This window comes from Sciurus vulgaris (genome assembly GCF_902686455.1).
Source record: "Sciurus vulgaris genome assembly, chromosome: X".
Taxonomy (NCBI): Eukaryota; Metazoa; Chordata; class Mammalia; order Rodentia; family Sciuridae; genus Sciurus; species Sciurus vulgaris.
Window position 1 is genome coordinate 124754813 of NC_136471.1, and position 24558 is coordinate 124779370.

Here is a 24558-nt window from a genome sequence, read left to right on the forward strand (position 1 = left end):
ACACACACATGGAAAAGCAAAAATGAAGAGACCCCCCCTCCCCCAAATCTAATCAATTGCTATTACTGGGGGAAAAGATTCAAGTGGGTTTCTTTTTCAAATTTGGAATAGTAAAACAGTCCTAGTTTATTTTCTTCCAGCTTTGCTGTGCAAAACTCGTCTTCCAGCTGTGTAGTTAGAAGTTTTGATTTCTATATGACATTTGAAACTTCTCTATTCAAACCTTTGATAAATATTAATATCGCCTAACTTATGTTTTCAGGGTTGGGCTCTTGGCCCAGGTTATTAAAAAGGCTCTATCCCACTTTGATTTTCAGGGTTCTAAACCAGATTATTAGAAGACCCAGTTTTCACTGCTGAGCCTAGGTTTATTTCTGTATACAATTTGGAAGAAGGTGATATTTGTATAAAAGAAATACTTTTTCCTCTTATTCCAGTAAGGTTTTAACAGCACTCTGTTCTAAATTCTAATATTCTGTTCTAGTATATAATAATATTCTGTTCTAAAATCAGGATCATTTAAAAAAATTGTCCTCACATTTGGAAACATCTTGCCCTGCTGACTCAGAGGATTTCATGTATTGTCAAATGAACTATTCTCAAGTCCCCTTAAAGAACGGATTCTAGAATCACTTGTTTAAACTAACCCCCACTATTTACTTACCTTATCCGAGGTTTCTGCAAAGCCCCCCAACACACCCAACAGGATATGATTTCCCCCCTTGGGAAAAATGTGTTCGCCATGAACGTTTTAATAAAATATTGCAACCTTCTTTCTCTCTTCAGCTTTTGTGCAGATTCCCAGCGAAGCGAATAGCTCAAATAAAGTTGGAGCACAAAAGACTTTGTTTCCTAGGTAACTTCCAAAAAAGAAAAAAAAAAGTTTGGTGCATGCAAAAGGGAGGGGGGGGGGAGTTAGAACTGAAGCACGCAAGAGCAGAGCTCGAGAGACACCCCCACCACCAGAGGCCTCATTTGGTAGGCGATTCCTTCCTTGAATAACAATGGACCTGGAAAGGACTAAAGGATAGTGACCTGACTACTGGCTCTGACCGGCAGCCAAAAGCACTTTTATTTAATGGTGACAGGGACAATTGACTGCCAGAGAATCCTTTTGTCCTGTTCTCTGTTTTTGATTTGAAAGGCTGAAACTTTACAGTTCTGATAAATATAGGGCAAGTTGGAATTTCTTTCCTTGGAAGTGCAGCAGCAGCCAGTAGGCGTTGCCCATACTGAACAGAGCCACAAATTGCAAGTTGGAGGGGACAGTGAATGAGGGAAAACTCCAATGTTATGGCTGTCTCCATTATATTTTGTTTAATTCAAGTTAGGAAAATACCACTCTTTAAATTGATTTAGGAGAATAACTGTTAGTTAGAAAGAAGAGAGTTTGCAATAAAGTTAAAGGAGAGAAGAAAGGGAGAGCTTCTGAAGAGAGCAGGATAGGACTGTGAAGGAATGTTCTCAGAACCAATACCTTTCTACTCCATGGGGCCATGTGGCAACACTCAGTGGGGGAGGGCGAACGGGTGCTGTTAAACTATGAACATGAAATAATGCAAAAAAAGAAAAGAAAAAATTAAAAATATACACACAGTATATCTTGGTTAGGCCAAATCTATGATATGAATGAAGAATATACTAGGCTATCTCCCTTCCATTCGCCTGTCCTTCCTTTCATCCTTCCTTCCTTCCAAGGTAGCATAAATAGCAGCTAAGAACATAGACTCAAGTCAGACTTTCTGAGTTCGAATTCTGCCTACATGGCTCATTTTCTGTGTGACCAGGTGCAGTTATTCAGCTTCTCTAAGGTCAGTTTCCTCATCTGTAGTAAGATAGGAAAATAACAGCATTTACCCTTCAGGGCTATTTTGGGGATTAAGTTAGTAAATATATATAATATATGTAGAAGAATCCTGACACTTAATAAACTCTATATGTTAGCATAAGCTACTAGTACAACTATTATTATTATTACCCTTACTTCACAACTGTGAAAATGCTTTTGCAGATCATAACTTTCCCATCTTTTAGATTTCAACCCCATATGCTAATTTGGGAAAGACCAAATTATTTTTTTCCTTAGAGTAATTTTACTTTACTGTGAACTACTTGGAAGAAAATTTCCTGTGTATAATTTCCTCTAGACTGCTCAAATTTGCCTCTCCCTTACAGACTATATTTAGACCAGCCAGTTTTCATGAACAAGTGTCCTATGCAGTCCCACAGGGCCCCATAGTCAGAAAACCCCCACATTTGGTTTAATGTCATGCTTTCACAGTCTTGAAATTCTTAATTTGTGAGTAAGAGGCCCTGCATTTTTATTTTGTACTGAGTCCTAAAAATTATGTCCCAGTCTTGTTTGGAGAATAATCTGGTAACTGGTATTCCCTTTTCAGGGACAACTAAGAAGGGCATTGAAACTCTTTTAAATACTAAGCCATACCAGCTTTGGATTTGTTTAGGCACCTTTTATAGTACTTACCCTATAGCATGCCTTTAATGTAACATGAATTATTCCTGGGTATGCTTTTTTCATCTAGTAGATTGTGAATTCCTAGAGAACCCATATTGAATTTTCCCTTTCACCCTTCTATAATGCCAGCAAAGTGCCTCCCACATTTTAAGAGTTCACCAAAATATTTGTGCTCTTAAGATGATACCATCTCTGTGGGTTTTAACAGTGATGAGAAACTCAAATAAAGTAAGAGGCATCTAAAGGTCTCAGGAGGAAGTTGATACCAAATCATGTAAAGGATAGGTGAAAAGAAAGACAAAAAAAAAACCACAAAAAAACCTTTGGTTCCATCAGAGGCTCAGTATGAATGGCTACTGAGCCAAGTTATTCTTAAGTCTATATCAAACATGCATTTTGGGTTGGGGGCACTCAAGGTCTAATTTTTTTTTTTTTTGGGTGCTGGGTATCGAACCCTTGTGCTTACAAGGCAAGCACTCTACCGACTGAGCTATCTCCCCAGCCCCTAATTCTTAAGTGTCTAAGTTTTAACTGACGGGGTTACTCAATTTTTTTGTTTTTTCAAGCAGAGCAAATGTCATCTCCTCAGGGCGAATTAACTCTGGCATAAATCTTATTTAGGAACTAATGATTCTGTAGGGTCTATGGCTCCCTCATCGAAAGTGACCTTTTCGGCATATGTGCTAGATCAGACCTGAATTCAGACACTAACCTAGTTTTCTCCTGAAAATCACTCACAGGTAATGATGTAGAGGTCTCAAATAAGACACTGGGGTATGTAAACTAGAGGGAAAACTCATAGAAATAGGGAACCTCAGAGTAAAGCTTATATAGAAAAGGAATGTGCTTCAAAGAAACCGAAGACTTTGCTGTCTCATGAAAGGATTTTCAAAGACTTACACAGCAGGGAACTACTACTGGTCAGAAAACATGAATGATATTAATATTGATATATAAAATTTGGTAGTTCATTATAAATCTCCTAAGTCAGCTCTCCTATTGAGCATTTTTCCAGTAGTGAGGGGTGAGGAGTGGGTTTTATTTTTTATTCATTTAAGAAACCCATCTGGGCTGGGGAGATAGCTCAGTTGGTAGAGTGCTTGTCTTGTCTTGCAAGCACAAGGCCCTGGGTTCAATCCCCAGCACTGCAACAATAACAACAACAACAACAACAAAAAAAACCCCACAGAATTGAACTAGCATGAAGTAACACCTGGAAATGAATGAGATGGTCATGACTAAGCCCAGAAGCTTAGTGCAGACCTTTTGGTCACTACGATTGAGTCATGGTCTCCTTGGGTTCCATTTCATAGCAGATTCCTCACCAGCTAATCAGCTTCTCTAGTATTTTGATAATTGCTCCAACTTCTAGCTTGTGAGGGCTTAGGTATAGAAGGACTGTGTTCTTCGGTTTCTCCACCTAGATACAAACATTTCAGACCTTGTCCAGATGGTCTGCAGATTTCCATTTATAATAATGAAAGGTGTTATGACTTTATTTCTGCCATGAATTAGTAGCAGCCTTAGCATAGTATTTTAAAGTGTCCTCTTTCCTGGGCGTTTGGTCAAAGGAAATAAAATTGCTTTGATTATTTCCAATTAGACTTTTCTATGATGAATACAGTAATTGTTCATAGTCAATTTTTTTTCTAAATTATCTCAGAAACAAGACTGCAAGAGAGTGATAAATGATACCTAAGGGCATCTCTGCTCAGCCCAGCATGCCACTCTTTAACAGGTGCTGATGAATAAGGTTAGGAAAAGCTGGATGCTGATCAAACTTGTGTGAACTAAATTATTTTTAATGGTTTCTATTTAAATGGTTCCTATTGCTCATTCAGAGAAAGACTATTTTTTGTTTATAACTCTATTTCCACCATCTCAATGATGTTCCATAAATATTTGTTGCACTGCTAGCATTCCCCTGTGCCTGGAATAAGTAAACAAAAATCCCTCCTAAAGAAAAAACATCAAATTATTTCCACCCACATATAATTTTTCAGTACAACTTCTAGTACAAAGTCAAAGATAAAAGAGCACAGGAAATAGATAAGACAGCATGAATAAGAAGCATCCAAAACAACAGATAATAGAAGCAGACCAGAGGGACTCTTGATTTTGGAATTATCACTCTGTGCAGGAGAGTCAGTGAACAACTTTGGCTTCCCCAAAATAAGTGTGTGGGAAGAATGTTAGGAGACCACTCATTCATTCATTCATGAGCATTTCTTTGATGAGTGTCAAAATCAGTCCCAGTGGAAACAAACTGTCAGATTCAAAATAAAAAGAAGTTTTCCCTCATAGGTATATGTGGATTTAATATACAATTCTTTAAACTTTTCTTCGCTATTGAGATTTTTCACAACAAAATATTGTTGAAAAATAAAAAAAAAAAAGGAAAAGGAATACTTTCTTCCTCCTTTTATAGGCTCCCATTCTGGCCTTCCTACACTAATTTTGGAGAGGCTGAACTCCAAATTGCAACATTATAGAATCGGATAGTCCCTGACAAAAGATGCTTTTTTGATGCCTTCACTCCATTTCTGTCCCTGCTGATCCCAGCAGGCCCTCAAATCCTTTCCCTAGCTTCTCCCGAGATTGCTTCAAAAAAAGGCAGCACTAGACTTATGATCAGTGTTCAGAACAAAAAAAGGACAAAAATTATGCTCAAAAGTAGTCAGAGAAGTGGCTGGGGTTGTGCTTCCACGGTAGAGTGCTTAATTAGCATGTGTGAAGCACTGGGTTTGATTTTCAGTACCACATAAAAATAAATAAAGGTAGTGTGTCCATCTACAACTAAGAATATATTTTTTTTAAAAAGTAGTCAAAAATTTCTTCGATGGATACTGAAAGAACATTTTCAAATCTCAATCTTTCTTGTGATATGTGTGTGAGAGAAGTTCATTTCTTTACTTCTGTGGCTATGAACAAGTATTTCTCCAAAGATTTCAAGATTTCCCCCAATCTTTCTCTTACAGCCAGAAGAAAACAAAATCTCTCCACTCTATATTTTACTTTCTCTAGGGTTTTATTTTATATGCTGATGGGGGCTTATTTTGCTTCGAAACTTTCCAAAAGACATCTGTTAAAATGTTGTGGGTATTCCAGCAGGAAATGTTTTGAAAATTGGCTTTGGTTTGTGATCTAACTGATACCACATGGCATTTATAGCAGTCAACTTTCAGAGCTGATTTATTACTATCATGCTGTCTTAAATATGAGAAATGTTTACTAGAGACTAGGTGTTGCGCTACATTTGGATACAGGAGTAAAACCTTAGAGCGAATATGTTCATTGAAAGCCACACTGGGTTTCTAGTGAGGCCATATGGGCTCTTATTGTCACTTTACCAAAGGGTTTATTTGTCCTTAGACCAAGTCCCTGCATTTATGCACATACTATGGCCCATCTGTGAGATGGAGGAGCCTCCATCTGCCTCAGAATCTTCTGCACAGGAGTGTGTGTGGATGTGTTATACATCAATATGAACTGCTTTGATCTTTCTCAAAGGCCTAAGGAAATCTGGCAATGCCTTCTTCACATGTCACTCTTGTTACTAGGATGACATAGCACTTTTATTCCTCTGAGAGTGTCTCAGCGTCTCCCACTGGCTGGCACTGTGCTCTTAGTTCCAAATATATTTAGTAGCATTTTAAATTCATCATGTGCTTCCTTCTTCCCTCTTTTCAACTCCAACATTCACCAAGGTGAACAACCATGGGAGGAAAATGAGATACACAGAAGCTTGGGGACATCCTATGCTTTTGCTATCCTAAGTCTTTCTTCCCTTTCCTGCTTTGTCCTTTTTCACCACTCCCTCCCAGGCAGTCAGGGCCTGAATGCAGCATTCTCTCCTGACATGCCACACCTTACTCAAGTCCCCAAACCCTTCATACCACACTCCTAGTCAGCGGTGAGGCTGGAAAGAAGGCCACAGATGCACCCCTATAAAGGTGCTGAGAACCCTTCATGGAAAGCCTCAGAGAATATATCACTAAAGCAGAATTCTGGAGATGGTCATGGGTTAGAAAGGGAGGCATTTGGGAACAGAGTTCTTTTTAACTATTTCATATGTTCATATCTATTTAAAACATCAAAAGGCCTAAGTATTCAGGTCTAAGAAATATCTCCTTATCGCTGATAAGTCTGCTTTTCTAAATCATATTTCTCAATTCTCCTAAGAGGCACTTTGCAGAATGAACATATATATATATATATATTTATATGCGTATGTATTCATTTATACACACACACACATACACAAATCCAACAGGCATACACAAAGGTGCTCAACATTCTTACCCATTATGAAGTTCAAATGAAAACTACAATAATACATAAGAGTATACTAGAGGGGATAAACTGAAAAAGACTAATAAAACCTAGTATTGGCAAAGATGTAGAGCAATTGGAACTTTCATCAGTTGCTGAGGGGAATGTAAAATGGCATAGCTGCTTTGGAGACTGATGGGCAGTATTTAATAATCTTAAACATATGTCTACCCTTTAATTCCCTCTAATGTGGAAGTAAGAAAAATGAGTTTGTCCACAATAAAGTGCATAAAAATATTATAGAAGCTTTATTGGTAAAATCCAAACAACCAAAACCCCATAACACAAAAAAGCCCAAATATCTGCTTATAGCAGAATGATAACAGATTGCAGAACACTGGATTCATATAGGGGGCTACTATTCAGTAATAAAAGGGAACACTATCAATGCATGCAACATCAGTTTCGAAAAAGGATATGGAGAAAAGAAGCCAGACAAGAAAGAGCAACAGATGAATGCATAAAGAAAATGTGATATACATACACAATGGAGGTTTACTCAGCCATAAAGAAGAATGAAATTATGGCATTTCCTGGTAAATGGATGGAACTGGAGACTATCATGCTAAGTGAAATAAGTCAGTCCCCAAAACCCAAAGGCCGAATGTTCTCTCTGATATGCAGGATGCTAACACACAATAAGTGGGTAGGGGAGACTAGAATGGGATCCTAATTAGAATAAGTTATATTTCATGTATGCATAATATCTCAAAGTGCACTATGCCGTCATATATATCTAAAAAGAACAAATAAAAAATAAATAAAAAGAAAGAGCATGTGCTTGCTGAGTTTGGAATCTCCTTCTGCTGGTAGACATTTTTCACATGAAATCTGCCCCCTAGTAAACAAAACTTGAAGGAAAATGGCAATGGTGCAGTTTTCACCCAAAGAGAGGCTTTCTGAAAGAGTGTGTAACTGTAAAAGCATCTCTCTTTCCTTTGGATCTCAGCTGGAATGGACCAAAAATTCTTAGGGTAATGAAATGCAAAATAATTTTCTGTGTTTTAAATTTCAGGAACATTTTGTTTAATCACATCCTATTAATAAAGCATTTTAACATGCAGAGCATAACAAAATTATATTCAGAGGCATTTGTGGAAAGTAACTCCCATGTGAATGGAAAAGAGGGCTACAGGGAGGCAAGGACAGAGCATACTTCATGCCAACTAACTGGTCAGCTCAGTCACTTATTCACATCAATTGTTCAGTACTGTCAGGAAACACACAAAACAGGGCCCACTGGACCATGATCACTGTGAGGTTGATGCCAATGAGAATCTTATTCATTCCCTGTGTCCAGCTTTGCCAATTAGTGGGGCCACTGCCAAGGGCCACTGAGCTCCATCAACCCTCAAAGGTTGCTAACCCCAAATAAAAGACATGAGTGAGAAAAAGGCAGGCCAGGCTTTGAAGTGCGGGGAAGAAAAAGAGTCTTTGAACTGACAAACAGCACAAATTTGAGGAGCTGGCAGTGTGAGTCAACAGAAGAGCCCAGAGGTGGGCAGATTGTGCCCATTTGTTTCCACTCCCAGTCAAGCTTTGCACTGGTTACTCAGGCCAGATGTGGCAAAAGCTCAGAAGGGTCATACTTGACCTCACCACAGCCAACTTTTTAAAAATACAAAAGATAAGACCTTCTCACATATACTCCATGCACATTCTACCTTTCCTGTTTAACTTTTTTTCTGAGTACAACTCTATGAATGTTATCATGTGTATAGGACTGTGTTACCACCTGCCACAATCAGGATACACAATGGTTATATTGCCCTCCAAAATTCCCACATGCTATCCCTTTATAGTCACAGCTTCCCCCCCACTCCTAACCCCTGGCAGCCACTACTCTGTTCCCTGTCACTATGGTTTTCTTTTTGAAAATGTTATATGAATGGAATCATACAGTATGTAACCTTTTGAGACTGGCTTCTTTCACCCAGAATAATGTCTTTGACATCTATCCAAGTTATTGTATCAATAATTCATTCCTCTTTATTGTGAGTAGTGTTCCATTGTCTGCCTATATTCTCAACAGTGAAAAAGTCTTGGGCATGCAAGAGAATGTCAACTTGAGAATATTCTGTAGTGATGCATACAGACAAGTAATTTCATGGATTATTCCTCAGCCAGGCTAATATTTAAAAGAGAAAGAAAGAATCCCCAAACTAAATTCTGCAACAGGGAATTTTCTTTATTTCTCACAATGTTTAATATGAACCAGATTCATTGGCTACTGCTTTTATTAGCTATGGTGCTGGTTATGAAGCTATTGTCTATCATCTGTCTCCAAACCTATTCTGTACTCTGCTCTGTGATGGTGGCACTTTGCAAACAACATTCCTTTCTTGCCAGCAGCTCTGCATTAGGTTCTTCCAGTAGGTATGTGAGAGGGAAACCAGAAAGCTGAAAGAGGAGGAAGGGACTTAGATCTTCTTGGTGTTCAGCCACGGTCCTTCAACCCAGTCATGGCAGTTGGTTTCAGCTGTCATCTGTTTCCACACTCTGACAACCAGACTCATCAGACCCTCTAGAGATACCAGTCAGACCCAGTCATCCAGTGTCCCTTTCACAGAGGCCTACCAGCTCCATGTGATCCTTCTTTGGAGCTCCTGATGCATCAGAACCTGTCAGGCAGTATCCCCTACTCATTGGTCTAGGTCCCAGTTTTTCAAGGGCTCTGAGTTTCAAAGCTCCTGAGGCACCAGCACCAGCTGGCTAGAGTCCCTCTTCGGAGGTCTGGGTTCTAGTATTGTATGGCTGTTCCAATAACCCCTTTCTTTCATTTTCCCCATCCCTAGGAGCACTAGCTGTTTGCTACCATTTCTATCTTGATGTCACCTCAGTTTCCCATTTGCCTTGTCAGTCTTAAAATAATGTCCCTATATCAAATTCTCTTTGTTAAAATAGCTGGTGTGGTTTGTTTTACTGATTAGATCCTGCCTGATAAATACACGAAACCAGGCTGTAATGGTTAATTTGAATTGACAACTTGATTGGATTAAGAGTTGCCGATGATTAAGAGGCTTCTGGGTGTGTCAATGTGGTTCTTCCAGCTCTCCAGCTGCAGATGGCCATTGTGGATTATCCAACTTCTGGTTGTATAAGTCAATCTAATAAATTCCCTCTTATAATCATACTTCCTGTTGATATTCTTCCTCTAGAGAACCCTGACTAATACACAGGCATTTCCCTCTGGCTTACCTGTGTCTAAGGCATCTAAAGACTATATTATTTCCAGTTTCTGGCTCCATTCAGGAAAATATGAATCCGTATGATGCCAAGATGATAATGTTATGGCAGAGAGAAAATCTAAAATGGTCTCAAAAGCAAATTGTTTTTGGTGATCCTTGAAAACCAGTATAGAGGGGGAATAATGTACTATGGTCACTATCTGTATCATTCTACTTGCCAGGAGCTGTGCTGATTTCTTCCAAGAAGTCCACATCAGAACAGCAGGTATAGTAAAAGTCACTTGCTATTTTACAACCAGTCTCTAAGATCCATCTACCTTCTGCAGAGACCAAACTGGTGAGTTAAATGGGAGGTATAATAGGTATTATTACTTTTGCAATCTTTTATACTTGAGACTAACATCAAACTCTTCTTTCCCTATTCCACCAAAAAGGAATCTCTAAAGACTGAGGAAATTAATCCTATACATATACACCTTATTTTCATAAAGCACAATCTCTTTTGATCATTGTTATTTCTGTGATCAAAACAGTTCAATAATTTGATAGACTTGTGGAATAAATTCAAACATTTTAGTCTGATACTTAAAACCCTTCGATCTGACCTATCAAAGCATTACAGCCAGTACCCTCCATTCTTGCACCCCATGCACCAGCCAAAACAAAGAATTGGAGCTCATGGGCACACACCCCATAATGGTGGTTTCCCCAGCCTGAAATCTTTTTCCTCCCAGTGTTCCTATCAAAATTCTACCTACTTCTCAAAGTCTTTCTTAAAAGCTACTTTTTCCACAAAGTTTAACCCTATTACACCACCCACTCCAATGCCACACACCAGTTATATATTAATACCTTATAGTCAGTTCAGTATAACTGACTCTAGTATCCATGTACTCTAGATGACAAAGATTATGTCTGACTCATTTTGGTATCCTTCTAGTACTTATGAATAGGAGATATTTAGTTATTTTTTTAAATGAAGGAATGAATGAGAGGCCATAAGGGGAGAGAGGACATTCCAAGTGGAGATACTATTTTGAAAGTACAAGATTTTTTTTTTAGAGAAGCAAGCATAATTTAGTTTGGCTGTGGTCTATGTCTGTGCAAAACATTTGTGGGCAATTCATCTGGAAAGTTACATTGGGACCTGATTGTAGAGAATCTGCAGTTAGGCCAAGGAAGTGAACTTATTTTGTTAGGCAGCAATGGAAGGCTTGGGATTAGGTAAGAATCTGCATGTTAAAGATCCTCATATCGTGGGTAGGGTTTTCTTAACTGGTTTAAAGGAGCAAATTAACTACGATAAAGGGAAACACCTAAGCTGAAGCAACAGAGATCTAATTTGGATGGACAGGACCATTCATAAACAGAAGTTCATAAAGCAAATGTTGCAAAACTAGGAAGATATTTTATAAAAGTAAGATTTGTCTACTGTGGATTTGCGCAATTCTTTTATAGCAAAGGATAGACTTGACTAGCATTTCTCAATTCCAACCCTACTGTGAACTAATAGGATACTGAAAATCTCTAATATGAACCCATGGAGAAAGGGAAAGATGGGAAAGGATAAATAAATGAAAATAGAGCTGGGGATGGATAAGAGAATGAGGCAGTGAGAATGTTTATTCCAAAGCTGGACAAATACTATTGAAATGTGTCTCCTGCCAACTTTTGTCTTTGATCTTTGTTCCTGGCTCAGAATTCCATTCTTAGTCTTTTAATTCCTTGGGTTTTTCTTAGGAGCTGCTTTCTCATTAGATTCATTTTTTTCTTGATAGAAAATGGAAGAGCCATTGCTTCTAGCTTTGGACTATAAGGAGGTCTGGGTCCTATTTTGAGAGCTTTCCTCCATTTACTTCCCAATCAGGCATTGGAATGTCCCCTGTCCTTCAAAAGTACCTACTTGGAAAGAAAAGAAAGTGTGATTTGACATCAGTCTTCTATTTTAAAATCCCTGGTTGCCACAGTTTGACAAGTTGAAAATATTCTCAGGCTTTGAAATGACAAAGAACTCCTGATATTCTTTCCTGGCTAATTTTATCAAATCTGGCAAAGAATACAACTATAAAGACAATACATTGGAAAAAGTTTGCTATTAATCCTGATGACAAGGATTTAGGCCTCAATGTTCCTCAGGAAACTAATCAGCTTTTGCCATAGGGGATCCATCTCATGCCAAGCACCTTTATCTATTACCTTAGAGACCATTAGACACTTTGTCCTTGGATGGCTCTGATGAGGCTTGGAGAGATTCCATTCAGAAGGGGATGAAGGTGAACTGCTACGACAAACTGATTCCACACTCTGAAATGGGAATCTCTGCCATGACAGTGTGCTTGGAGGCAAAGTATCCAATACTGTAACAACTTTTAATCACCTTAAATCAGATTCTCTATGGTCTCCTAGATTTTGCTATTTAAAATTTTTTAAAAAGTTCTGAACTAAGTATTTTCTCATTGAACCTAACTTCTTCTGAAGACATATATTCACAATAGATACTGGTGATATAAATTTCAACCTAAAAACTGAAATATCCAAGGCAGTGTGTGTGTGTGTGTGTGTGTGTGTGTTTTACTTTCTATTTTGAAATAATTTTAGACTTAGGGAAAAGTTATAAATTTGGTAGAGAGTTTCCCATATACCTTTCCTAAAGTTAATGACTTGTATGGACAAAATATATTTATTGAAACCAGGAAATTAACATTGATAAATACTATCCACTAATCTGAATACTATCAACTAATATGAACTGTCTTTGAATTTTGCCATTTCCCCCACACTGATGTCCTTTCTGTCATCCAGGATCCAATCCAGGACTGCACATTGCATTTAGTGGTCAAGTTAGTCTCCTTCAATTTTTCAAAGTTTCTCAGTCGTCTTTGTCTTTTATGACCTTGATGTTTTTGAAGAGTACTGGTCAATTATTTTAGAGAATATCATTCTATTTGGGTTTGTCAGACATTTTCTCATGATTAGAGTAAAGTGACCTTTTTTTGGCTAGAGTCATACAAAAGTGTCTCTCAATGCATCATATCAGGGGGTTTATACATAAGTGTGTCCTATTAACGATTACATTAACTTTGACCATTTGGTGAAGATAGTGTCTGTCAGGTTTCTGCAGCTAAAGTTACTATGTTCTCTTTGTAACCAACAATTATATTATGGAGAAAAACATTGTCGCTATGTAAATACCCCATTTCTCAGCATACTTTCAACACCTAACTAGCATTCATTGATGACTATTGTCTGTAAAAATTATTACTGTGGTATTTGGCTAATAGTGATCTTTTCCCCATCATTACTTCTACATTTATTAATTAGTATTCTGAAATGAAGAGCTGGACCTCTCCCATTTATTTATTTATCTGTCCAATTTATTTATATCAGTATGGGTTGATGGATATTTATCTTGTCTGTGTTATAATCCTTTACCATTATTTATTTTATAGCTCAAAGTGTACCAGATTTGGTCATTGGAAGCTCTTTCAAGTTCTCTCCATGCTCTTTTGACATGCCCCCTATTATTTTTGAGTACTTTCTTACTTTCCGGTATCACAAGATAGTCTAGACTTATCTTGTACTTCCCCTAACCCAGCACTGGAATTAAATTTTTCTCCAAAGGGTCCCCTTATTAGAGAATGGTATTTGGAAACAAGATTTAGACACTAGATGTCCTCAGTGTTATCAGAGTGCCATAGATCCCAAGGCCTTCTCAGATGACAGAGCTAAACAATGTATGTCTGCATACTGAGAGAAACAGTCTGCTAGTCTATTTTCAGAATAGTATCCAGCCTTAATTGGATTCAATTGCAGCCCTTCACTTGTGCCCACCCTAATTCTAAAATTTGCCAATAGCATAGACTGTAACCCCGAACTTCTCCAATCAGAGTGAAGGGTAGCACTGCCTTAAATATAAGCAGGTGGCCTGCCCTCTCAGGCGCACTTGTTAGCCAGGTTCCAGTAGCGTGCAGAAATAAAGCTTTGTCTTGCCCACCCACTTTTGAGCACTTATTTGATTTCGTGCTGCGCCTTAGTATTTCTAATAATTTTGGCACCCATCACGGGGCTGCACACATTGCCTAGGGGTCATAGGGACCCCCACTCCCCTGAGGAGACTCATCAGGCAGTGGCCTTGGAGCAGGGGGGAGAAAACTGCCATCCCTGAGGCCAACAAAGGACCCAAAATCCAAAGATCTTAAGTGGATCAGCAATCCGGGAAGGGGCCCAGGCAAGTACCTCAGCGACCAAGCAATTCTGTGCATAAACCAAGGTAGGAAAATCTGTTCTCAAGCCTGAGGGAGAAGTACTCCTTGGTAGTCAGGGTTGGGTGTGACTCAGAAACACAAGATCACACCCAGAAAAACGGGATGGGGGGTATGTCAGAAAACCCTATTAAGTGGGATTGAGGGACACAAAATATGCAAGAAATCCACAATAAGGGGGATTGAGCACATGGTGGGGTCTCAGGGTGTGTAAGAAATCCCTAATAAGAGCTAGGTGCAGTGGCGCATGCCTATAATCCCAGTGGCTCAGGAGGCTGAGGCAGGAGGATGGCAAGTTCAAAGTCAACCTCAGCAACTTAGCAAGACCCTAAGCAACTCAGCGAGTCTCTCTCTCTCTCGTTCTCTCTGTTTCTCTCTCTCTCTCTCATATATATATGAATGAAAGGGCTGAGAATGTGGCTCAGTGGTTAAGTGCCCCGGGTTTGTACCCAGTACCGGGAAAAAAAAATCCCCAATAAGGGGGCTGAGCACATGGGGGTAGCCGGGGAGATGAAAAATTAAATGCAGAAGGGGAAATTAAAATACAGGAACCTACAAAAATGGGGAATAAAAATTCTAGGGCTAGGAATGGGAAGAACAATGGAAAGAGCTCATATGTACCAATCTTCTTTTCCTTTAAAGAGTTCTGAGCAAGAAAATAAACTGGTGATGGTGGAAGTAAATCTGCCCCCTGGAGGATCGATGAACCTCTGATGTCGGTGTCCACCATGGCTGGCAGACTCTATTCCTAATGTTCCCTAGGCCCTTTCCATGCCTAGATCATCCTGTAAAACTCTGTGATAGGCTCTATTTTAAGTTCTAAAGGGTTAAATCTAATAGTCTTTAATAAATATTCTGTAGCTACTGTGTCCCACCTGTGGAAATCTATTACCTGCTAAAAAGCTACAAGACATACATGTTGTATGTCATGTTTCTGTTTATGTGCTTGTGTGTGTATCATGTACATTGTATCAGGATTGGCTTATAGATAAATGTGTACTCATTATCTTAATGAATGAATTTAAATGTCTTTCTGTTCACATGACTTAAAAAAAAACTTTAACAAAAAGTGTCAATCTAAATTGGTAAGAGTAAAGATGCCTTTAAAATTACTAACCCACACATTTTTTTCTAGATGGTCGAATTAGGGAAGTTTGGTTTTTTGCCTTCCAGGCATTGACTGGGATACAATTTTAAGAAAGGAAAGAAGGAAGGTTTTTTTTGGTTTGGGGGGTGGGGTGGTTGCACTGAAGATTCAGTCCCAGAGGCTATAATTCTATGTTAAGAAAGAACAAAAGGTTTATTTTTTTTTTTGGTGGGGAGGTACCAGGGATTGAACCCAGGGGCACTCGACCACTGAGCCACTCTCTCAGCCCTATTTTGTATTTTATTTAGAAACAGGGTCTCTCTGAGTTGCTTAGCATGTGGCTTTTGCTCTGAGGCTGACTTTGAACTCCTGCCTCAGCCTCTCCAGCCTCTGGGATTACAGGCATGCCACTGCTCTGGCCACAGGCAGAACAAGAGATTTTTAAAGAAGCTATTCAAGGACTGCATCCAGGTGTTTCCCTGGGAGGAATTGGGATTCACTTTTAAAAAGTATTTCTTTGGGTATGTGCTTGACTTGGGATGGGAAAGGCGAGGTTTTGTTCCCTGCCCCTAGGTTGGGGAGGAGAAGGGAGAAAAGGAAAAAAAAATGTGTCGGTTTTAAAATAAGCCTCGAATTGTTTCCACAAAATAATTAAAATGTGATGTCCATTACTTCTAGGATTTTTCTTCAGCAGGAAAAAGATGGCTTATAGTGTTAACCAAATTTGTCTGATACCTTGGTAATAAGATGTAATATGCATTGTGTTATTTGTCAAAGATCCACTTTACCTGAGATAAGTCTCTGCCTCCACCCTACTTCATGTTAGGATGGCTCCAAAGTAGGCTAGATTTAAGCTTATTTAAAGTTGTGTTCAAAGGAAAGATTTTTGTTGTAAAGATTACTGTGATCTCCTTTTGTTAGTCTCTTAAAGAGAATTCAGCTTTATTATTATCAATATACGATCATATTTCTGCATTTGTCTTGGAAATAATGGACAAAGGGAAAGACAATTAATGAGTAAAGAATTTGCAAAAATTAGTGTTTAATTTTGGAAACTTCCTGTCTGTTCAGTTGATACCAGCTACTGATAGTTTTATGTCCTAGGGAGTCTTTAAAACTAGGAGATGCTAAAATCTCAGATTACAGATTTCTAAATCTTAGGAAGGAAAGATTGGAGAGCTTCTGAATTTAGAGATGCTCCAGTTAGAGATGTCTTCTTTGTAGACATATCGGAATATTACAAATTCCAAACAGATTTAATCCTCAAATGTTTTAGTTGTCCTAAAATAATCTGTCCACAAGTATAAAACTAAAAATAATAAATTATTTCCCACTGTGGGAATTGGTAATAAGAAAATGTATTCCATGAAAAGAAAAAAAATTTAAATAAAACGTTTTATAATAAAAATGTATTCTACTCTTTAAAACAAAACAACAACAACAAAAAAACCAAACAAGATTATTGTGATCTCAAAATAACCAAGGGATATAATACAAAACTAAGTAAAGTGTTAGGGAAATTATAAAAGATATGTCAGATTGTAAGAAAGTTTTAAAGTAAAATTTGTAAAGGGTCTCATGTAATTGAGTTGATAAATTTATATGTCTTTGTGGAGGCAAAGTAGATACCAAAGATATTACTGTTGTTATAGAAATTATGTTTCTTGGTTCAAGGTTATTATACAAATTGAATATGTTTTTGGTCTAGTTAATGTCATTTTGAATTTTCCTCATAGAACTTTATAACTTTTGCCTGTTAATGTTTTAAAGAAGTATTCCTTCTAACAGGACAACCTAAGTTAATTTTAAAAGAAGCCATCACCTATATGACAAACAAAATGTAAGACTGAGTTCAATACTAATACTGACCCCAATTAAATGGAAGGGGTAAATAACTGTAAAGTTAAAGCCCAGTACTCCAAAGGAAAGCCAGATTTGAGGACAGGCAGTCAGTGTAGAATAGGGAATCTGGTCAAATCAGGGAGTGGAGGCCATCAAAGTCCGGGAAGTTAGAGAATTTAAGGGCTCAGGAAAAATTGCCAATATTTGGCTTTCACCCTCTGAGGTCAGCAGGACCCAGGGAACAACCAGACTTCTCTGAGGGCTTTGTAGCTCTGGGTTACATGACTTCCTAATCAGGGGAATCAAAGGGACTCTGGAGAACAAGAAGTGCACATTCTGCAGTCATTAGAGAGGGAAATGTCCCTGATTCTTCCAAGGGAAGCCACATGTGGTCAGCAAGACCTGACCCATCCTGGCAGATGGCACTAGAAAAACTAAGAGGCTTCTCCCAAGTGCCTGAGAGTGATCCCCTGAGGAATCTCATCTAACTCTTAATAACAGAAACAAACAAGGCCAATTTTGACCAACTTGATCTTAAATACCTGGCAGGACAGTATAACCAAAAGCACAGTCCTATATGAGCATTTAAGAGAATAGTTTTTAATGTAAGTACAGATGTACATTTGTGTTAATCCTCCCAAAATTAAGTAAAACTTGGAAGTTATAAAAGAAAGGGGGGTTTTATACAGGAATGCCTGGTTCATGACTTTGTTCTGAGTCAATTTAAGACCTACAAGTCTTCCTAACCTCCTACAGGTTTTCTTTTTTTTTTTTTTTCACTGCTGGGGATCGAACCCAGGGCCTTGTGCTTACAAGGCAAGCACTCTACCAACTGAACTATCTCCCTGGCTCCCTGACCTCCTACATAGGCAGACTTGTTCTGTGTTTTGGGGTATCTGGTTTGTTTTGTTTTTGGCTTGTTTTTTGCTGGCATGATTATTATAAACTGCTGCTCAGATCCTCCTCCCGGAATTTTCAATTCATTACTTCCAATGTGATAACTTGATTTTAATCAAGAGCTGGAAAGAAGACAATCTTCCACTAAGCTGGAAAGGACCTTAGCAAGTGCTCCTGATGGGATGATTATCTTAACTGCTAAAAAGGGAGAGAATTCATTCCCAGGGATGACTTCCTCCTCAAAAAGTTTATATCTAGGATAGATGATGATACCAAAGGGTGCAATGAAAATGAAACCAAAAGGTATAAAAAGAAAAAGGGGATTTAGGAGAAACAGAAATTCTGGTGGTCCATTTTCAGAATACTATTTAGCCTTAATTGAATTCAATTGTAGCCCTTCCCTTTTGCCCGCCCTATTTCTAATATTAGCCAATTGCATAGACTGTAACCCCTAACTCCTCCAATCGGAGTGAAGGGCAGCACTGCCTGAAATATAAGCAGGTGAACTGCCTGCCCAGGCATAGCAGGTTCCAGTAGTGTGCTGCCCTTCTGCCAGAAATAAAGGTTTGCCTTGCCCACTCACTTCCCAGCACATGTTTGATTTCTTGTGGCACTTTGTTGTTTCTAACAATACTCATTCACACACACACACACACACACACACACACACACGCACATTTACTTTATATCTAACCATTTATCTATATCTATATGTATACATGTGAATATATGTATGAATTTATACTGGCATTTTAGATTTCAATCCAACACCAAAGGGTTCTTTTTTGACTCAACTCTTACTTGTATCTCCTTTCTCCAACAGTGAGATATTTGAATGTCATAATCCACAATATATTTATTAATTTGCTCAGTCTTAGTATACAAAGTAGTCTCAAAATTGCTAGTTCATTTCCTTGTGAAAAATAAAGTTACTAATTAGAGTACAATATTTTTACACAGTTCTTTCTTCTTTTAGTTTTACCCTGTGGCTTCTGGCAGGGTCGCTCCCAGAGGAGTTCCTGGGTCAGGATGGGATCTCAGGCCTCTATGTTACTGAGGAATGAAGAGTTGGAGGCAATTAAAAAGGAGACTGGCTTTTCCCATAGTCAGATTGCCCGCCTCTATAAACGGTTCACTACCTTGGACAAAGAGGAGAACGGAACTCTCAGCCGGGAAGATTTCCAGAGGATTCCAGAACTTGCCATTAACCCACTGGGAGATCGGATCATCAGTGCCTTCATTCCAGATGGGGAAGACCAGGTGAACTTCCGTGGATTCATAAGAATCTTGGCTCATTTCCGACCCATTGATGCAAAGAGCAAAGATGGGAATGGATCTGAACCACTCAATAGCCGAATCAACAAACTACGCTTTGCTTTTCAACTATATGATCTGGATAAAGATGACAAGATTTCCCGCAGTGAGCTGTTACAGGTGTTACACATGATGGTCGGAGTGAATATCCCAGATGAGCAACTGGGCGTCATTGCAGATAGGACCATCCAGGAAGCTGATCAGGATGGGGATGGAGCCATATCTTTCACGGAATTTGTTAAGGTTTTAGAGAAGGTGCAAATAGAGCAGAAAATGAGCATCCAATTTCTTGATTAAAGCACTGAGGTCATATTGTTCCCTGCTCTCTAGTACTTAAGAACTAGAACTTGAGAGTGCTTTCGTCTACCAGCCCCACCTCTATCCTATCATTGCCCTTTCCCCAAATACTGCTGCGGCTATATGACAACCCCAGATAGTCTCTATCAACACAAAACTGCCTTGGTGTGAAGAGGGCATTATGGGATGTCTCTTCAGTATCCATTCACTGATTCTCCATTTCCATACATCATCGCCCTTGTTCTATTGCTGAACGTCAGATGTCCATTTGGTCTGAGAAAGTGAGAGAAGTAATCGTGTTGGGAAACAACCAGCCAAGCTCTTTCATGGGATGTAGACGTGCTACCTTCTCCAGCCAGGCTTCGGCATTGTCGCCAACTTTTCCCATGTGTTCTTTGCCTCCTGGTTCTGTCACCTAACCTACCCTTCACTTGGCCTTTCAGTGTCCTTGATTTTTATTAGCCCTCCAATCCCCACTAATTGATGGGGTACCCCAAGTTATGCCTATTAAATGTTTCTAACTTGGAAAAATAGTTCTATGGTCTGCAAGTTTTTATTTACTTTGGCTCATAAATCAGTCTCTGGGATGTTTCCTCCCCAAGGGCTTTTCAGGAATCAACACTTATTTCAGAAGAATGTTACCTTCTCTTCCCTGCACTCTCTTCTGTCATCAAAGGACTGTTTGACAGAGATGGCCTTCTTTGAAGGTGAGGTGTAGAGCCACATTTTCTAGGGTGGCTCACTCAGTTTGCTCTACCTCCAGCCTCTGAGCCTTTATATGCACACCTGTGTGGCAAATCTTGTTATTGCACTATAGATCCTTCAGAAAGGAGCCATGTGTTTGCTGGTTTGTTTGGAGCATCATCACCACCAGAATGGTGGCTCTAACCATGTTCCTGGGGACTTTCTTATGGGTTTTTGTAGAAGGAGGCTGGACACCCTAAAAAGCATCCCGCATTGACCCCTCTGTGGGCATTACTCCTACTTCAGTGTTTGGAGAACTGGAATTCTTTTCATTCCATGTCCCAAGTAGAGAGATTATTGCTAAGTGCTCAGTTTCTCCCATCTGAGATTTAAAGATTGTCCTCCATATCTTATTAAGACTTTTCACTGGGCAAATAACTATGCTGGAAGCTGATGAGCTCCTAAAAGAAGTCCAAAGCATCAACTATATTGTAAGATAGTTGCCTGGTTATAATGGTTTCCTAGCTCCTCATGTAGATCATTGCTAATCCCTTAGAAACATGAAATCTGGCATTAGTGGTACAACCTGAGGTGGAACAGGCCTCTGAGCAAGCCAGAGTACCTTCTTTGCCAAAGTCAGCTAAATTGTTTCAGGCTGTTGACATCCTAAAGTCTGCTTATTAAAACCTCTTCATTCATATACCTGCCCTTGGTCATCTTTCTCTGATCCATTACGTACTTGCTTGGTTGGGAAGGAAAATGTATACACAATTCTTCAGGAAGGGAATGGCTAAAGAATACCACTGCAAAGCAATGGAGAATGGGTGGGGACCAGGGAAAGGATGGCCAGGCAGGATGACTTGAGTATATAATGAGTGAGGAATTCTTTTTGAAGTGTCATTCTGACTTTGTGATCAAGTAATATAATACAGAGATTACATGAAAGGGAAGAATTGTCTTAACAGTCCTCTGTTAGTTACCTCACAGACTCTTTAATTTGCATATGTAAAGTACCTGAGTTTATAGCTTTTACCCTTTTGGCTATATAGCAAACTATTTTAATTCATGGTTGTGCCTCATTGTTTCATTTAAAATGGTATCCATGGGTCCATCAACAAAACAAAAATGCTGTTTTCCATAGTTATTAAGGTTAGCTATTTCTTTGCCATCTTCTCTAGGATAGTTATACTATTTATGTGTAATTGGGCTTATTTGTTACTATTTACTTTCAACTTGGGGTTCTCCTCACATTCTGACTGATGTTATTTATTTATGGGGGAGATATTATAACATTACCTGGGCTCTAATGAGCCACACAAAAAATATACTTAGAGAAATGTCACTCCCCCTTGACACTACTACTAACCCATTACCATTCCATCCTTTTTCTTTTTTTTTTTTTTTGGTACTAGTAATTGAACCCTGGGAGGCTTAACCACTGAGCCACATTCTCAGCCCTAATTTGTATTTTATTTAGAGACAGGATCTTACTGAGTTGCTCAGCACCTTGCTGTTCCTGAGGCTGGCTATGAACTCATGGTCCTCCTGGCTCAGCCTCCCAAGCTGCTGGGATTACAGGCATGAGTCACCACACTCAGCTATTCCCTTATTCTTATTAACCCATCCCCATCTACCTCCTGTAGGTAAATCAGTGTCATTAATTTCTAGTTTGTCCTTCCTGCAGCAATTTTGCTAAGCTTGTTTTGAAAATTCCAGTTTGTTCCAATGCGTGATTGATATGTTAAGAGAATGGTTTGAGCATAATGTGAATTTCACATTTGCTTATGCATGATTTCATACATGAGCAACTAGGTGAATGCAGGAACTGCACCCAGCTGAACTGACCTGTGTAAGAATACAACACTCGTGCACACACACGACACGCACCCCACTACACACCTCAAATATCCATCAGTACCCCAGTTTACCCTGTGTGTTAGGAGCCCATTCCAGACTGATGTTAACAACCTTCCCTTCAATTTCAAATAACCCTCCTTCTATCGCTTCCCATTAACTCACAACTGCAGCCTTTCTGATGCTCATTCCACAAGCAAACTTCAGGGTTTTTTCTAGGTGAAGTGCCAATTTATGATTGTATTTATGATTTATGCATTTTCTTCCTTTTTTTTTTTTTTGGTCCTGGGGATTTATCCTGGGGTGCTTTGTCTTGACCACTAGCTACACACTCAGTCCTTTTTATTTATTTTTTTTATTTTGAGACAGGATCTCACTAAGTTGTTTAGGGTCTTGGTAAGTTCCTGAGGTTGGCCTTGAATTTGAATCCTTCTGCCTCAGCCTCCCAAGTTGCTGGAATCACAGACGTGTGCCACCACATCTAGTTTACTTATGCATTTTTAATCATTTACCATGGTTCCTATCTGTGTGTGTGTGTGTGTGAGAGAGAGAGAGAGAGAGAGAGAGAGAGAAAGAGAAGGAAGAAGTCTTTTACTGTTGTGACCCTAACTCTGCTTTCCCCATAAGCCTTTGGTTTTCATTGTGCAGTTTTGCATAGTAGGAGATTTTTACGGATGCATATGTTGCATTAATGCAGAAGTGACTATTCTTTTATGCAAATAACTGGACACCTGTGTGTTTTCATCCTTTCTAACATGAAGGGTAGCACATGATTGACACTCTTTTGGGTTTTGCCTTTTTCACTTAACAGTATGTTCCAGAAATCACTCCATATTAGTTCATAAAGATCTTCCTCATTCCTTTACAGCTACATTGTACTCCTTTATGTGGATGTCCTGTTGTTTACTCCATCACTCTGTTATGTGCACACATTTTGCTTGTTTCTAATATCTTGTAATTGTAAACAGTGGTGCAACGAATAAACTTTTTCCATTATTGGAAGTGTATCTTTAGTGGGATTGCTGGGGCAAAAAGTAAGTGCATATATAGTTTTGTTAGATATTGCCAAATTGTCTTCCATATAGCTTGAACTGGAAATGGTGGACCAGCAATGTATGAGACTACCTGGTCCCTAGGGTGCACCAACAGAATATGTTGTCATATTATTTAATTTTTGCCTATCTAATAGGTGTTAAATGTATGTCAGTATTATTTACATTTCTAATTGTGAATTTGAACAATTTTTATTAAGTTTAAGAAATATTCTTAGTTGGGCGTGATGGCATATGACCATAATCCCAGCAACTGGGGAGACTGAGGCAGGAGGATTACAAGTACAAAAGCCAGTCTCAGAAACTTAGCAAGGTACTTAGCAACTCAGTGAGACATTGTCTCTAAATAAAAATTAAAAAGGGCTGGGGATGTGGCTCAGTGGTTAAGCACCCCTGGGTTCAATCCCCAGTACCAAAAAAAAAAAAAATTGTTTTAAAAAATATTTTTTCTGAATTGTCTGTTTACATCTGAATTGTCTGTTTACATCCCCCATTTTTTCTTCTAGATTGTTGCTCTTCATCCCTCAACTTTTAAGAGGTATTTATCCATTAAAGATATTAGCCTTTTTTCTGTTGCACATATTTTTTCCAGTTTTTCAGTTGTATTTATATTTTGTTTATGGTGTTTGGAAAGCAAAAATATTCATTATTCAAATTTATCAATCTTTTCCTTTATTGCCTCTATACTTTGAGTCACTTAGAAAGGTTTTTCCTAGGCTGAAGTCAAAGAGTAATTAACCATATTGTTTTCTAGTATGTATATGGTTTCATTTTTTATACTTAGGCCCCTGGACCATTTGAAGTTTAGTTTTGTTTATGGTGGGAGGTATGAATCTAATTAAACAGCTCTTAACAGGTGAGATGTTAGCCCCACAGAGAACATTTGGTGTCTGCAGACACTGGGTTGTCACAAGTCATGAAAGAAGCGCTACTGGCCTCTAGTGGGTAGAGGCCTGGGATGCTGCTCAACATGGCACAATGTACAGGGTTGCAACAACAGTGAAGAATTACCTGCCCCCAAATGTCAATAGTGCTGAGGTTGAAGAACTCTGATCAGATCTTCTGTTTTACCAAATGGCTAGTTGTTTTGTTCTGATAGCCTTTAAAACCTCCATTCTTTGCCTCAGTGATTTATGGTGTCACCTTTATCTTATGTTTTTATAAGTACTCTGGTCTATTAACTTAATACTTTATTCTACTGGTATATTTGTGTAATCATGTGCCAGGACCACACTGTTGTAATTATAGAGACTTCAAATATTTCTGAATGTCT

The 24558-nt window shown here is 38.8% G+C and overlaps 2 protein-coding genes across 3 annotated transcripts in view; one reads left to right on the forward strand and one right to left on the reverse strand.

Moving 5' to 3' along the window:
• Positions 1–24558, reverse strand: part of NHS (NHS actin remodeling regulator) — a 333348-nt gene that overhangs the window by 16268 nt on the left and 292522 nt on the right. The window contains exon 4 of one of the 2 annotated variants that reach the window (XM_079123121.1): positions 1478–1540. In XM_079123121.1, the coding sequence (XP_078979247.1) occupies positions 1478–1540 (63 nt within the window). Of the gene's footprint in view, positions 1–664; positions 1407–1477; positions 1541–24558 lie in introns of those variants that run through there. The other variant, XM_079123122.1, reaches the window with a different exon arrangement.
• LOC306650869 (calcineurin B homologous protein 1-like) lies at positions 17951–23642 on the forward strand. Its single transcript, XM_079123290.1, has one exon. It carries the CDS (start codon positions 19114–19116, stop codon positions 19693–19695), a length of 582 nt encoding a protein of 193 aa, XP_078979416.1. The 5' UTR covers positions 17951–19113; the 3' UTR covers positions 19696–23642.

Coding starts and splice junctions, on each gene's coding strand:
- LOC306650869 (XM_079123290.1), top strand. CDS start 19,114: ATGGGATCTCAGGCCTCTATGTTACTGAGGAATGAAGAGTTGGAGGCA.